The 15892-nt window shown below is 46.7% G+C and overlaps 1 protein-coding gene across 2 annotated transcripts in view; it reads right to left on the bottom strand.

Annotated features, from left to right (window-relative positions):
• The window catches only part of CTIF (cap binding complex dependent translation initiation factor), a 119844-nt gene that overhangs the window by 90684 nt on the left and 13268 nt on the right, over nt 1-15892 (bottom strand). For both annotated transcript variants that reach the window (XM_066339757.1, XM_066339758.1), the window contains exons 3-5: nt 10945-11018; nt 10026-10130; nt 6007-6082 (exon numbers count right to left, since the gene is read on the bottom strand). In XM_066339757.1, coding sequence (XP_066195854.1) covers nt 6007-6082; nt 10026-10130; nt 10945-11018 — 255 coding nt within the window. The remainder of the gene's footprint in view (nt 1-6006; nt 6083-10025; nt 10131-10944; nt 11019-15892) is intronic.

Here is a 15892-nt window from a genome sequence, read left to right as displayed (position 1 = left end):
GTGCCCACCAGTTTGGGAAGACACCCCCAGGAATTATGAGTCAGCATTGCAACGTCTGCCTGACAGCCAAAAGAGTAACACCAGCCCTGAGAAGGGAGAGCCCGTCTCATTTTCCACCATCAAAAACCCACTCTGAGCCATAATAATGATAACAACAACAATAACAATAACCATAATAATGATAATAATAACAACAACAATAACAGTTTTAATAATGAGAGTAATGATAGCGAGAAAAAATAATGATAATAAAAAAACAGTAATGAAAACATCAAAGTTCCTGGCCATATCTCCAGTGTTTCGTTTACGCACTGAATAGGGCTATCATATTGTATTAGGAATTTGGATATTAGGAAAAATTTCTGAATGGAAAGGTCTGTCAGACCCTGTCTGGCACAGGCTGCCCAGGGCACAGTGGAATTCCCATCCCTGGAGGGATTTAAATGCCATGTGGATGTGGCACATCCACATTTAAATGCCATGTGGATGAGAACATGGGTTAGCAGTGGCCTTGGCAGTGCTGGGGGAATGACTAGACTCAGTGATCTTATGGGTCTTTTCCAACTACAGAATTTCTCCGATTCTGTGGGATGAAAGACCATCATAACCTGAAAAACCCACTAGAAGATCTTCTCCTTCTTGTATATCTGATAAAACTCTTGGGGGTTTATAACCTTCAGGGATCACAGGGACTGTGCTCTGCCACCAGAGCCCAAGCCCATGGGAACCTCTGAGGTGATGATCTGCACAGGGCAGTCTTGGTCCAGACCTCTCCAATGCTCTGGAGATCTCCATGGCTGCCTTCCTTGCCAATGGTGGCCTTAACTCTGGCATGGAAGTGATGCTGGAAGGGCTACAGGTGATCACAGCAGTTTGCCCTCTCTGCCTCAGGTGATGGTCACTGTCAGTTGGGGTAAATGCAACAACAAAAGGGCCACAGAAAGTCCGTGTTTTGCTAACAGCCATGGCAAACCAAAAGGTTTTCACTCAGGAGCAGAGCTCTGACTCCCAATATGTTGTGATCTATACTCAAGTAAGTCTTGGCTCTTTGACAGGGACTTTCCACAGTGGTTTTAGTTGTTACTGCATTGGAAAGACCCTTGGGATATGGGCTTGTCAGGCAAGAAACCTTCTCCGAAGGCAGCGCTGTGCCTACACACTCTGGGCAGACTCCAGCAGGAAGTGGGGGCAGGAAGAAGTAATCCTCTCCTTTTGGGGCTCCTAGGGAAGCACTCCAAGCTTTTCATAAATGGTGGACACATAAAGGACATCAGGGTTAGACCCTGTGAGTGACAGCAGGGACACAGAGCACAGGGGGCACACACCACACCAACCAGGATGCTCCCAGTGGGAGGGGATGCCCTCTAGGGATCAGCCCATCCCAGATCCACCAGCACAGAACAGCCTTCTAGGAGAGGACTGCATTTCTACGGCCAAGGGTGTGAAAGAGGACTGCCTAATGTGCTGGGTAAAAAGAGAACTGCCCAGCCTTGCAGTGTAGAAAGAGCAGGCAAGAGAGGAGGTGGCGAGGTGACAACAACTGTATGGTGATAATAAATAACACCACGCCACCAAAGAGCTGCCTGTGAGCTCCAAAGAGATCTGTTCTCCTGCTGTCATCTCCTTGGAAGGATCAAGGATCTCCTGGGTCCAGGAATAAGCTCTCAAACGAGTGCTAGACACCAGTCTCCCTTCCTTGCCTGCAGCATGGCAGCAGAGGGGTTGCTCACCCATGATCTAGCCCCTTCCCTTGGACATCTAAGTTGGCTCATCCCTCTTCAGGAACCTTCCATATCTGACCAAATCCACATGTGAATTGGTCCATCTCTGCACCCTACAGAGCTGACAGGGAAACGACATGGATATTCTCAAATGGGAATCATCCAGCCCCTCCCAGATCCCTACACTGAGGTGCAACAAACCATGTCCCAGTGTGTCCAAGTCTCACCTGGGTCAGAAATTCCAAGTGACCAGCTCATGCACAGGTCCCACCTTTACTCACACTGAACTGTAAGGTGTGACTTGAAAATTCTTCTCGGTGAGGAGGGGTCCCAAGTAAAATGGGCGAGGCTGCCTGTAGGTGCCTCAATTCAGGTGGTTCTCCAGCACCAGAAGAAAAGCAGTGTAATATCAAGGCTGAAAACATAATCTGCAGCTTGCTTGCTTCTGCTTTCAAATGCAGGCATGTGTAAAAAAGAAAACAAATTTATATGCCTAAGCACCTATAGGCTAAACTACAAACCGGAAGAGGAATCCTGGTGCTTCTAATCCTGTTTGGACAAAATCAGGAACAAAGTGGTGCTAAGAGGAATGTGTGCAACTTAAAGAGTCTGCCTTTCTCCTAAGGAGCTTCTCCCTTGTTTCTCTTCCAACAAGGAAGCTGGATGACGACTGCAGCCAGAAGAGAAACAAGCAGTTTATTGTAACTGCAAGCATACGACAAAAAGGGTCAAGAATCAGTAAGGAAACGGAAGGAGATGAGCTGAAGGCAGTAAGATGCCAAACCAAATTATACCAATGCTATCTTCCAAGTTTATCTCATTACAACAATAAAGCCCAAAGTGCCTTTCAGAAGTGCCACATTTCTACCCCCTAAAAACACAAGACAAGGAGAAGCTGGGCAGTGAAGGCACATTCCCAGCATTTATAGAGGACAAGCCCATCCCAAAGGCACGAGTCCAGCAAAGTGAAAGCCAGATTCTGCAATACACAAGTCCAGAAACCACTTGGGACATGTCCCAAAACTCTCTGCTTGTGTCTAGCAGCATTCACAGCACACCCCTGTGACATGCAGCCTCCTGTGTCCACTGTGAATTACAGCAGTTCCACAGGAAGGAACGGGGTGGATCTTGCCCAGAAAAACTGTGTCTGCCTTGTCCCTGGCAAGTGTCCAAGGCCAGGTTGTATAGGGCTCGGAGCAACCTGGGATAGTGGAAGGTGTCCCTGCCCATGGAAGAGGCGTTGGAAGGGCAAGAGCCTTAAGGTCCCTTCCAACCCAAGCCATTCCATGATCCTGTGATCCTGCAGAACACGACCTCTTGGGTTATTTTCTCTGGTAAGTGTAGATTGTGCCAAGGGCTCGCTTGCCAAGGAGACTAAATCTGGGACCAGAGTACTTGGATGTGACACATCCAAGCCTGAAAGACTTCCCAAGCACTTGCCAAAGGGAGCAAAAGGCACTTACTCAGCCCTCCCCGTGACGTCTTCATGACGCCAAGGTGGTTATGTGGTCTCCTTCAACAGAACAGCTGATGTGAACATGGAGAGGATGACAAAGACTCTTTCTGTACCTGAGCTGTGCCTCCCTATGCAGCAGATGCTCTCTGGTGTGCAGTAAAAAGCAGATCTTATGAATGGAGAGCACTTACCTTCAAAAGAGTCATTTCTGGCAGCACTTTGGTGAATTAGAGTCCAAATCCTACTGCAGACTCTCATGAGTAAGGAGAGATGAAGAGGCTATGGCTCATGAGCTGAGCCAAGGCAATGACCTCATGAGCTCCTAGCCATGAAGCTTTCAAAAATAAAAACCTATTCACCAGTAAAAACAAGCACCTCAGATGGATTTTGAAAGGATGGGGCAAAGAGAAAGCTTCAAATTACGAGTTGTGGTGGAGGAGTTGTGAAGCCCGTGCCTGTCCACGAGATGGCAGAGCACACCACGCTGTGAGAGGATCCCCAAGGACTGGGATGCACAAATTCCAGACAAAAGAGGATCTGGGGAAAGGTCGCTTTGGCTTATTTTGTTTTGTTTATTTTTCCACCTTTCAACTGCCAAATAGTCATAGGCTTTCCTTGCAATATTTTGTTAAAATACTACTGATAGATACCAGCAGAAAAACTCAATTATAGGGAGATTAACACCCAGATATCCAGAGCAGTCTGCTCAATCCCCAGAGAACCAGAATATTCTGCTTAATTAGGGACGTCTCTGCATCTGTCTGTAGATACTGACACAGACCTGGATGTACACTGGAGATTGGTTCTAGATTCATGTCCTGTGTCTATCACACCTTAACATCAAAGGCACACAAATCTCCAAGGAGCCTGCAAGCAAGACTCCCTACCTGTCTGAAATGTGGTGCTTTTAACCTTTCCATGGCTGCTGAAGTACACCCAGCAGCGAAACATATCCATCTGAGCTGTGCTGGAGGATGTTTGGACCACTCCAGTCATGCTAGAGGATGCCTGGACTGGTTCAGTCATAGTGGAGGATGCTCAGACCATCCCAGTGGGGCTAGGGGATGCTCAGATTGGCCTCTCCATCTGTGCATGCCTGCTGTAAGCAACCCACCAGCTCTCAAAACCAGACAGATCAGGAGTTCATATATCACCAACCTGAAATGCCTCTTCTTCAGGATGCAACATGAACATAACAGAGCGGGACAACTCCATGGGGTGAGGGATTTTCCTCTCCCAGGCTCACACAAGGGAATATCTTCCCTTATGCCCCCCTCCTCACTGCTCCACAGAGCCATTTAAAACAAGGGATAAAGAGCAGTAAAATCACTGTCAGCATTGCACGGTCGCATTCAAATCCAGTTAACAATGATATGTCAGGATTAAACCAGCTGTCTGCAAGTATTTCACTTGTCCATGTTGAACAAGATAAACCCTCACCCAGAGCCACCTGGGTCCTAGCTCCCACAGACACACAACTGGCTGTACATGCCAAGGTAAGCACGTCTGCAGATTAATGCAGGGCTGCACGAGTCTGCCCCCAGGCACAAACAAAACATCAAATCCAGCATTCCCACTAGGTCTTCCATCTCAGAGATGTCACACTAACAATTAAGCCAGATATTAATGTATGTATTGGAATTAATTCATTGTATTCAATGCAGTCTGAGGACCTGATGAAATGATAACCGGACTGGGAGGACCTGGCTTATTTAACAGCTGTTGATTAAAACCCTCTTGAAGGCAATCAGCTCCTTGCACCAAAGATGGTTTGATTCTTCACTTCCAGTTATTCCCCGGGGAAACTAGCCTTATTTTGCAGAGTTAATGGGGTTTGTATCAGCTGAACCTGATGTTTTTTTCCCTGTGACCTAAAGTCCAGACATACCAAACATGGAAGAGACGGAGCAGGAAGCAGCTGCAAGCAGTGCTCCTCCCTGCCAAAGTCAGCTGCCCTTCTCCACTCCTTCACGTATTCAGTGCCAAATAACTCACCGAAAAGAAACAGTAAGGCAGATTGTCACATGGTCTGCAGGATGAGCAAAGCTTTTCCTCACATGATGCGTGAGCAAGAAGCCCAGTGAGCTCTTGGCTCAGCGCTGAAAAGGGTAACACTAACACAGTACACGAGATGTTTTCATCCTTGCCTCTGGAGGCAAAGAGGTTTCAGCAAAAACATACTGAGTATCCTCAGAAACTTGCTAAGCTCAGGGAACTCAGCTCCTTTGAGGGCTAGGGGGCTCTGTAAAATGGAAAACTACTTGGTGCTGACAAATAGATTCATTCAACCTGACTTCTGAACTGTGGGGTCTCATCCTGCTACTCCCCAAGATCCAGGCACCAGAGGTCATTTTGCCAGAACTGACAAAACTGTAAAGAGAGATCTGGGGAAAGAACAGGCTGGAGAAAACACACGTGGATCACCAGTGTACATAAACGTGGGCACAGCCCCAAACAGGCAATACCTGGGTCAGCACACAGGCACTGCTGGCTTCCTGACAGCAATTTATTTTGGAGCTGCCAGTAGGGGTTGATGCTTTTCAGAATCTCCTTTTCTTCAACATACGAGCCCTGCATACATCCACATACATACATATATAGGTATATACTGCCCTCGGTGTATCACCTCCCAACAAAGTCTGTGTGGCAACTGCCCTTGCCCAGCGCTAACACCTGAAACCACAGGCACAAATCTCCATCCCAGCCCCCAAAGGATCACAGCCCAGCAGCTTTCCCACTCCTGAGGAGGGTTTCCTAAGGGAGCACAAGGCAGGGAAGGTGCTGCTGCTGGCCCCCACCGTGGCAGGGGCAGATGTCCTCATCACCTACCTGCCACACTGGAAGGACTTTCTCTATGTCGTTCAAGTTGATGCTGTCACCATCCTCGTATTTCCCCTTTCCAAGCCTGTGGCAAGAGGAAAACAAAACAAAAGCACGTGAAAACTCGCTGGAGACACAGTTAATTTTCTATTAGGGCACAAGGGGAATATCAGTTGTTACTGCAAAGGCCTCTCATAGAAACAAAGAGGCTCTCTCTGGAGCGAGTGTGCTGTGCCTCCAAAACACTCCCACGCAGGCGTAAAGCTGTTAATACAAAATTAAATGCTTTGCTCAGTCCTCTCCACCTGCACCATCTGCCACAGCTTGCAAACACTTCTGGTAGTAGCAGCAGTGAGAAAACCAAAAGGCAGTCCTGAGCCCAGGGTTACTCGATTTCTAGACCATGTGGAAAAGCACAGCCCACCTGGACAGCAGAAATAAGAGCATGGGAAGAATAATGAAAAACGCTTCCTTTGAAGCAGTGCTCATTTGCTGATCTCCAGGGGAGCTCCAGCTCCCCTGCTGAGAAAGGTGCTGAAAATCAGCATAAACACACATCGCAGACAGGAAGCAGCAATAGATATAAATATAAACAGACAATTTGAAAGACAAAGAAATTGGGATGAGAAGTCAGGCACTCACACACCATACACAGAATTGGCAGCTGAAGGACTTTCTTGGAACAAGAAAGGAAAAAACCAATCCAAAGATAATTACTAGCTGGATACAAAGAGTTTGTGATGACACAGAGAAAGAAAAGAAAGGTCAATAAATATCATCCTTCTATGTTCATAAACAACAAAGATAACCCTTCTCATTATGCAAGAACGGTAAGATTTTTTTTTCTCAGTTAGAAGTAAGACATTGTTAAATAAGATACAGTAGAGACTTTGGTAGCAGCAGACCCAGGTAATCAGTGCCTAGAAGTCAGAGAAAAACAGATCTTGGTATTAAAGAAAATGGGAGAAAAAATTTGCGAAAAATGCCACACGCTAAAGTACCAGGCTCAAAAACCAGAAAGCTGAAGGGAAGCAATTTAATTAGCCTTAATCAACCTGAGCACTCTGGTTTACTAAAAGGTGCCTCTGCTCAAGGCAGGGGGGCTGGACTAGGTAATCTCAAAGATCCCTTCCAACCCAAACCATTCTGTGATTCTGTATTTATTGGAAATCAGAGGTGTTTAACAACTGACTTTACATCATAGATGAAATCCTGACTTTGACTTACCAAGGTAAAAATACAGTGTGCATACACATACGTACTATTTGTATGTGTGTGTATATATATATATATGTACATGTATATATATGTATGCATGTATACACATTCAGAAACACACATCTGAAAAAGTATTTACATATATGTATTTCTATAGATGAGAAAAAATTATGTCACATATCTGGGGACAAACAATGCCAGCTGCAGGTGCAGAACACAAACGTACTGAAGGAAAAGGTCATCTGAAAAGGCTGGAAACCATCCTAGGCTGAATTTTGGATGCTGAACTGTGGCAAAAAGGCAGGGGACGAAGAGGAGGCAGGGATTAGGGGGATGAAGGCAGCTTTCCTCTAGAGACAGAATGGCTGAGCCTCAGCTACAGGACCACAGGCAGTGCCAGCAGTTGCATTTCAAAGAGATGGTAGAGAAATTCCTTAGAGTACCTGAAAAACTCAAGTGATACACGTGCTTGGGAGATACCTGGAATAAAGAGAAAATACCAGCTACAAAAGGATGTTTGATCTGGAAGAGCACTGGAAATTAAAGCCAGATGAATTCAGGTCAGAAACATGGTACAGTTCCCTGCTTTTTCTTAAATGCTCCGCTTCTGATTATTCAGCATGCCACCAAACAGCATCTTCCAATAAAAGCAGATGTCTTCCTGGAGGAAAACACCCAATCAAAAGTCACTTGAGGTCACACAACTGGATGCAACTGCATGGCCAGCCTTGGGCAACTGATCAGACTAAGGAATAAAATGGTTCTTTTAGTGTTGAAAACACACACTGAACAGCATATTCCTTTTTTTCCCCCCTCCCGATTATTTTTTCACTGCACAGCTAGATTGTTAAAAAAAGCTTCCCATTCAAGCAAAAGGGGAAAATGCCTAGCTAGCAGGTGGAGATTCATGGAGGCTCAGCAAGCTGAATCTCAGCACAGATTCACCACGGAGAGCTGATGAATGCACAACACAGCTTTAGAAGCTAAAAAATAAGAACAATTTTGTCTTTCTCTGTGCTTCCTCTGTTCTAGCCAGGTTACTTACATGGCTTACATTTTGGGACATGGACTGTTTTGTGCCGACATTTGCTTAACTTTTCTGCAGATATGCTAATTCTTACTCCACTTTTACAGCTGTAATATTTAAGAGTGATTAAATATCTCCCCTCCACACTGCCTCCTTTACCTGTTTGCAGTGTGGGCATTCACAGTACAGCAGGAACCAGAGGAAAACCACAACACCAACTCTGCTCCATCCTCCCTGCACATAGGAGGTATCACTGACAGAATCACCTGGCAAGTGCCATCAACCATGGAGCATATTTTATATTATTTTACAGAGGAAGCACATTGTATCTTATTTTACAGAGGTAGCACATTATATCTTATTTTATAGGACCCCTTCATCTCATTTTTCAAACTCATCTGAAAAAACGGGACTGAATTTGACTAAGAGACCTAGTGACTTAGAAATTTAGTGTTACATTGTTTAAATGTTCTGAGAATTGCTCTTTATAAACCTGCAGTATACCTTATTACAGAGCAGAAAAAGAAAATGCTGTCTGAGTCTTCCTGTCCCTGTAGGGTGCAGGAGCCTACTGCAGATGCTACCATGGGATTTCTGGCCTGGCTGCATGTTTCTAATTGTTTCCAATCAACTGTTCCAACAACAATTCTAAACTTGTCTTCTAAACAGGATGTGCAGACCAGGCATATGGCACTGGCCACTACTTTGCCAAAACAAGGTTATCAGCAGAAAAAATGTCTCCAAGAGAAGATATCCAGCCCTGCAAACAACACGGCAGTGATGGAACATCAGCTGCAAGCACACCTTTTAAACCTGTTCTGATATTTTCCTCCCTCTATGCTCTGAGTGATAGCACGAGGAAAACCCGATCTGTAGAATCCTGGAATGCTTATGGTTGGAAAAGACCTCTAAGATCACCAAGTCCAAGCATTCCCTTAGCCCTGCCAAGGCTACCACTGACCCACGTTCCCAAGTGACACATCCACACGGTTTTTAAATCTCTCCAGGGATGGGGACTCCACTCCTACCCTGGGCAGCTGTGCCAGGGCTGGACAACCCTTTCTGTGGAAAAAAATGTTCCTAATATCCAACCTACACCTCCCCTGATGCAATGTGAGGCCTTTACCTCTTATCCTGTCATTTTTTACAAGGGAGAAGAGCCTGACCCCCACCTGGCTGCACCCTCCTGTCAGGGAGTGACTGTTTCTCCATCTGCAGGGAAATGGAATATCAATCTAAGCAGCACTGGTGAGCCACTTGCTGCCAGCACACATTTATTTGGCTTGACCAACCAACAACCAGTAAGGAATCCAGAAATACCAGGGAAGCCTGTGCAGGCTGTCACAAGCAAAAGGAGCTGTTTTCACAGTTTTATGAAACACATTGATGCTCTCTCCTTCCTTGAACTCTTGCTGGGAAGAACAGCGGAAGCCCTGTCATTCACAGGAGCTGTAACCAGGTCAGTACTAAGCCAGGATCTTTCCTCCAGTATCCAGAGATGTTTAAATTTAGAACACCAGGATCTAGCAGACTCGGATCCAGAGTTATTTGAACACTGAGATCCATCAGGCAATGCAATAATACAGAGAACAACTCTGCTCCAGCCCAGAACTGGATGACAGAGGAACCAGACAGACTAATCACAGCATTCTCAAACTGTAAATTGTCCAGTGTGTCTTCCCATGTCCTCTACATGAGGTGTTCCACAGAGCCAGAGTTCCTAGAGCAAGGGAGAAGTTAGAGACCTTCGTGGAGAGCACAGTATTGCAGAGACAGCACTCACCCTTCTCTGTCTATGTGAGGCAATGGGTGTTTGGAGGTGTTTCGCAGCTTTCTGTGAAACTGGGTGAAATCTAGTTTTTCAGGCTGCAAGTCCCACGTTGCACCACTAGGAGAGAAAAACAGGGAAAAACAGAGAAAGGAAGTCCACTGCTAATTAAACACCACCGAGCTGAAGAGCAGAGGGCACATGGGAGCCTGCAGATAAGGAAAGCTGGCATTTCTGGGAGCTCCACTCCCTGCTGCAGAGCACGTGGATGTGAGCCTCCAACCTTCACACTGATGCATCCCTTTTCATTTTTTCTTGTTTTTTTAGGTATGCTGAGCTCTTGCAGCTTCATCTAAGCCTCTAATTTTGATACAGAAGACACCCTGCAAGATATACTCGCCCTCTGTACCAAAAGGATATTGCAACAGGTCCATGAAATTATGTTCTCTTTTGCCCTGCACAACCTGTCTGCTCCAGTGACTCAACGCCTGCAGATTATGCATAAAACTGGACAGAAAGGATATTTCACTGCTTTCCCCACTCTGAGACAGCAGCTGAAGAGCTCTTCCCAGCAGCTAAGGAGCCAACTAATGGGAGAGTAAAATCCCAGAGCAGCAGCTCAGAGCCGACTCAAGCCTTGCCTGTGCAGCCCTGGGGTAACCACAAGTAATTGTACTGGTACTGGTTTCAGGTGTTTGGACTGCAAACCCATCCAGTGGCCTCTCCAAAGCACACTTTAAACAGATGCTTTAAATAGACTGCTCTTGGTGCCACAGGCTAAATGGGGATGGGGAGGAGAAGTGATGTCAGTACTACCAGGGTGCTCTCTGGTGCCTGGGTACCAGCAGGATGGACACACTGGCAAGGGCTAAGACAAGGCACAGTCCATCTTAAGAGTCCATCTGTCTCTTAAAGCATTTTAAAACCAGCTTACCTGAAGGAGTCAAAGGTGTTGGCAGCCCAGATGTCTGTGCCCAGCATGTCAAGGTTGCTCTCCTTGTTGCCATTCTAGGAGAGATGGAAAGGTGGTTACTTGTTGGGGGGCACATGAAGCTATCCTGACCAGGGCACAGCCTCTCCCACCAGCCACAGAGGTGTCTTGGCTCTGCACAAGGGATCCTGGGCTCCTGTGTGAATCCATGCAGTGCAGAGACCCCTCACCTGCTGCAAAGGTGCACCGTGAAGGCAAGGAACGACAGTTTCAGCCTTGGGGACACAGAGCTGTGCACAACACGGAGCAGACAATGCAAAGCTCAGCTCCAGGCCTTTCCTCCTGCCCCATGTCCACGATCCATCAAGGGGGGACAGGCTGAGATTCATGAATCATAGAATCATTTGGTTGGGAAAGATCTCCAAGATCGACTCCAACCTGTGCCTGATCCCCCTTTGCCACCCAGCCCAGAGCACTGAGTGTCACATCCAAGCATTCCTTGAACACTTCCAGGGATGGGGACTCCACCAGTGCCCTGGGCAGTCTGTTCAACTGCTTAACAATCCTTCCTGTGACAAAATTCCTCCTGATGTCCAATCTGAACCTGCCCTGGCCCATCCTGAGCCGTTCCCTCTCCTCCTGTCCCTGTTCCCTGGGAGCACAGCCCGACCCCCCCGGCTGTCCCCTCCTGTCAGGGACTTGTGCAGAGCCACAAGGTCCCCCCTGAGCCTCCTTTTCTCCAGGCTCAGCCCCTTTCCCAGCTCCCTCAGCCTCTCCTGGGGCTCCAGCCCCTTCCCCAGCTCCGTTCCCTGCCCTGGACACGCTCCAGCCCCTCGGGGTCTCTTGTCCTGAGGGGCCCAGAGCTGTCCCCAGCACTGGAGGGGACTCAGCAGTGCCAGCCCAGGGGACAGGCCCTGCCCTGGGGCTGTGTCACACCACGGCTGGGACAGCCCAGGGGCCACTGCCCACCTGGGCACCCCTGGGCTCATGTCCAGCTGCTGCCACCAGCACCCCAGGCCCTTTCCCCACTGCCATTATGAGAAACCTCTAGCCAACCGTAAAACACCTTGAATTTTCCTGTGCAGCTGCTTTTGTCAAAGCCCCTTCATAGTCATCAGCCCTCACATGTTCTCCTTGCACAAATTGGGCTGCCCTCTCCACCCTTTACAGGTGAGGTAAATTTAGCAGGTTGGATTTTGCCATTCAAGACCATTCAAGAAATCAGACTTGACTCAATCTGGATGGATTGAATGCATTTCACATAGGGAGTCCCATACTAACAAAATTTCCCCTCAACATTTCTTATTCAGATTACTCATAATCTTGCACATATTCAGATTATTTAAGCATCTCAGTCCAAATGGTCCCACTCTGGCAAAACACATGCTAGAGAAGGTGGATTTCATCTATTCCCTGTCAAATAACTTCTGTCATTTTCAAGATTATTAATATTAACCAAGACATTAGAAACTCATTAAAAATGTGTCCGTTCCTTAATGAAGTCCCAGAGCTCAATCTGCTCACAAAGTGAGCAACACTCTCCCAACCAATGTCAGGGACACGTCCTCAGTGAACAGATGGTTACACTTTGCAGTCATTTCCAGCACAACCAATTTAGACACCAGAAACTCCAAACACAGACACACTGCTCCCTTTTTAGTCTCCTCCATGGGGTTTATGGATTATGATCTTAACCCCTGGGGATCTGCAAGTTGACATGTCTCTGCTCAGAAACAAACTACGAGAAATATATAATAACTCCCATGATAAGTTACAAACGATGATTTTTATTTTAGGCAAAGGTAAGAACGATTTTCTCCCACCAAGGACAGGAATTAGTTTTTCAAATCCTTGCAAGCATCCAAATGCAGTATAATGGAAGTACAAATGTGCAGGTTATCACAGCTGCCAGACAAAGAAGAGAAACCTCTTCCTGCAGACAAATTAATTCCAGGTGGCGAGGAGGTCAGGCAGGTACAAGGCAGCAGCTGGATGCTCTCACCCAAACCTGGTCCTCCTGGAAGATGTGCCCATAATCCCCTGGAGACACTCCAGGCATCAGCCAGATTCCACAAGGATGGCGCCAGGGCCCAGTGATAACACACCTTGTCATTAAGTCGTGAGTCACTGTCATTTCAAGAGACTCTTTTGGTCTTCTGTGACCTGTCTTCAGAACCAGTCTCTGTGTCAGCTCACAGGACAGGCAGCAGCCTTGCAGCCCTGTGCTGCAGGGAGCTTACTGAAATGCTCACAGCACGGTGCTAAGACTTAATAATAAGGCTTCAAAAAGCCAATTCTCAAATCCAGGTACAAAAAAAAAAAAAGATTAAAAATTGCATGTATTTAAGAAAAGCAGTGACTTGCTGTCAGTCCTCCCAGGACTGCAATTATAACCATCAGCAATTTTAACATGAAGTTCCCAGTGACCCAACCCTCAGCTTTAGATAATCTTTTTTCACTGAGAAGGAGCTAGTCCTGCTGAAAATTAATTAATTCACTCGGAATGATAATTGAGAGAGACGCTTTCAAGAGTAACACCACTACTCTGAGAAACGAGACATCCAGTAAAACAGATCCTGCAAACACCGTGGTTTAAATGCACGTCCACAACCTCTGTCCTCCTGCCCCTGTGAGCACAAATGACCTCCATCCACTGCTGCCCAGCCCCTGGAGCTGCCCACACAAACAGGGACAGGCCCACGTGGACTCTGGCTGTTTACTATGCATGCAGCTTCAGCGAATTCCCCACAAAGTCAGCATTTGCATGCGTGCAAGCAGCTTTCCAAAGCCCAGCTCGGCGTCCACCTCTTGCCCCTCCTCACTGCCATCCTCCAGAAAACAAATCCGAAATCATGCCCTTTGTTGCACAACTGCAACCAGGTTAAATCATCACTGCATACAGAACAACACCAAGTGGCCACCTGGGTCCCTGCTATAAATTCAGGGATTAATCTGTGGCATGTATAACTTAAGCATTTTTCAGTTCTGAGCTTGAGGAGCCTCCCTCACTTTTCCTCTTTCTCAGCTGCCTACAACCCCTGGCTACACTTTGGTAGAAAATAAAGATGAGAGAGATACTGAACTGTCTGAAAAGGCTCCAATTAAGGGCTTCCTAGTTGAAAACTGAAAGTTTTCGTATGAAAAATACAGATAAAAATAAAGAAATTTTGAGGATAACAGTATTATCCCTGCTCAAAGAGGAAAGGATATGTTGAGTCTCATTCCCACCAGAAAGGACCACCACTTTCTAGACACAGCCTTGGTTCTGTGGGTCCTATCCCACCACAGCATGGTTCAGGAGGAAAAGCTGTTTCCTCATGATCTTCAGGAGGATTAAATGGATGAATGGACTTTGATCACTGGTTCTAAACCTCAGTCTGCCACCGACTTCTGAACAAGTGGTGTTCATGTGTGCATAAAGGAGAGTGACTCCAGGAGAAGACAGGACACAGGCTGACTGAAACTAACAGGAATGGTCCCGAGTCTGAGTTCGGGGACAGACCTAAAACCATGTAAAAAGTGAATTCTTACAGTCTTTTGCAGAGAATGAAGGTAACTCTCTATCTAGCCCTGGAGACAGCTTACACAGAAAGCAGCTGGACTCAAGGTCACCATTTAACACCATCTTTCAACTTATAATGAAGACCTGCCAGCAAATAATTACAGACATCTCTTGATTTCCCAAATGCTCCGAGACTTCAAATACAGAAAAAACCCTGATTTCCTGTGCACTTCACCAGCTGACTAGGGACTTCTTTCCCAACGCTAAGGCACTCAGCACACCTCAGTGGGTCATACATCATGAGTGAATTAAACAGGTCTTTGAAGTGTCCCTCACAGTTGACACGCACCCACGCCTACGTGTGACACACACCACAAACATGTCGTGATGGGGACGCCTCCAAGAAGCAGCAAGCACAGGACACAACTTCAGCAGGTCACTACCAGGTATACCTTGGCTGATTGCCTGAATTGGCTGCTTCTCCTGTGGCTGCCAGACCTGGATCCAGAGCCCTGCCTGAAGCCAGACCCTGGCTGGGATCCTGTGCTCCCACTGCTGCTATGATCCCACTGTTCCTGGAAACAACAAACAGGCTGCTTCAGTCAAGGGCAACCCCATCCCACACACTCCAAAACTGGAACAGGAGAGCTTCAGTCCCGGGCCACTTGTGCCTGCACCTACAAAACCATGCCACATCCCGACTGTGGGGCTTCCTCTGAGTCCTTTAACATGTTCTATTTACACATTGCAAAAGGATGACACTGAGAGGCTCTGATAAAGATAAGATTTGGCCCTGGTGCTCTAGTGTATGCATAGGAAAAAATATTACTTACCTTGCCTATCTTCATGAGGATTAATTATGCACATTCATCAACCCCACATCCTCTAAAGCTGCTGAAGGGTATTTGGACAATGTCCTTAAAAACATGCTTTACCTTTTGGTCAGCCCTGAATCGAGCAAGCAGTTGGACTGGATGATGGCTGGTACCTTCCAGCTGAAATATTCTGTTCCATTCCATTCCATTCCATTCCATTCCATTCCATTCCATTCCATTCCATTCCATTCCATTCCATTCCATTCGTTTTACAGAATCACAGAATATTCTGAGTTGAAGGGACCCACAAGGACCATCGAGTCCAACTCTTAAGCAAATGGTCCACACAGAGATCAAACCCACGACCTTGGTGTTCTCAGCACTGTGCTCTGATCAACTGAGCTAATCTCAGGGCTCACTCCATTCCATTCCATTCCATTCCATTCCATTCCATTCCATTCCATTCCATTCATCCCCCTCCCAGGCTCAAATAAACTTCTCTCCCACTGCTCAGCCCACTGTTGGAGTCCAGTTATTCACATGGCTGAGGACTCCTGTAGTTCACCAGGAGACACATTACATAAATAACTATTTTTGTCTCTTAAGGAGCTGATGTTCTCCTTTATTCTCTCAC

The sequence above is a fragment of the Sylvia atricapilla genome, chromosome Z (genome assembly GCF_009819655.1).
Source record: "Sylvia atricapilla isolate bSylAtr1 chromosome Z, bSylAtr1.pri, whole genome shotgun sequence".
Taxonomy (NCBI): Eukaryota; Metazoa; Chordata; class Aves; order Passeriformes; family Sylviidae; genus Sylvia; species Sylvia atricapilla.
The sequence above is the reverse complement of the archived record's forward strand: the minus strand, read 5'-3'. Positions and strand labels throughout refer to the sequence as shown.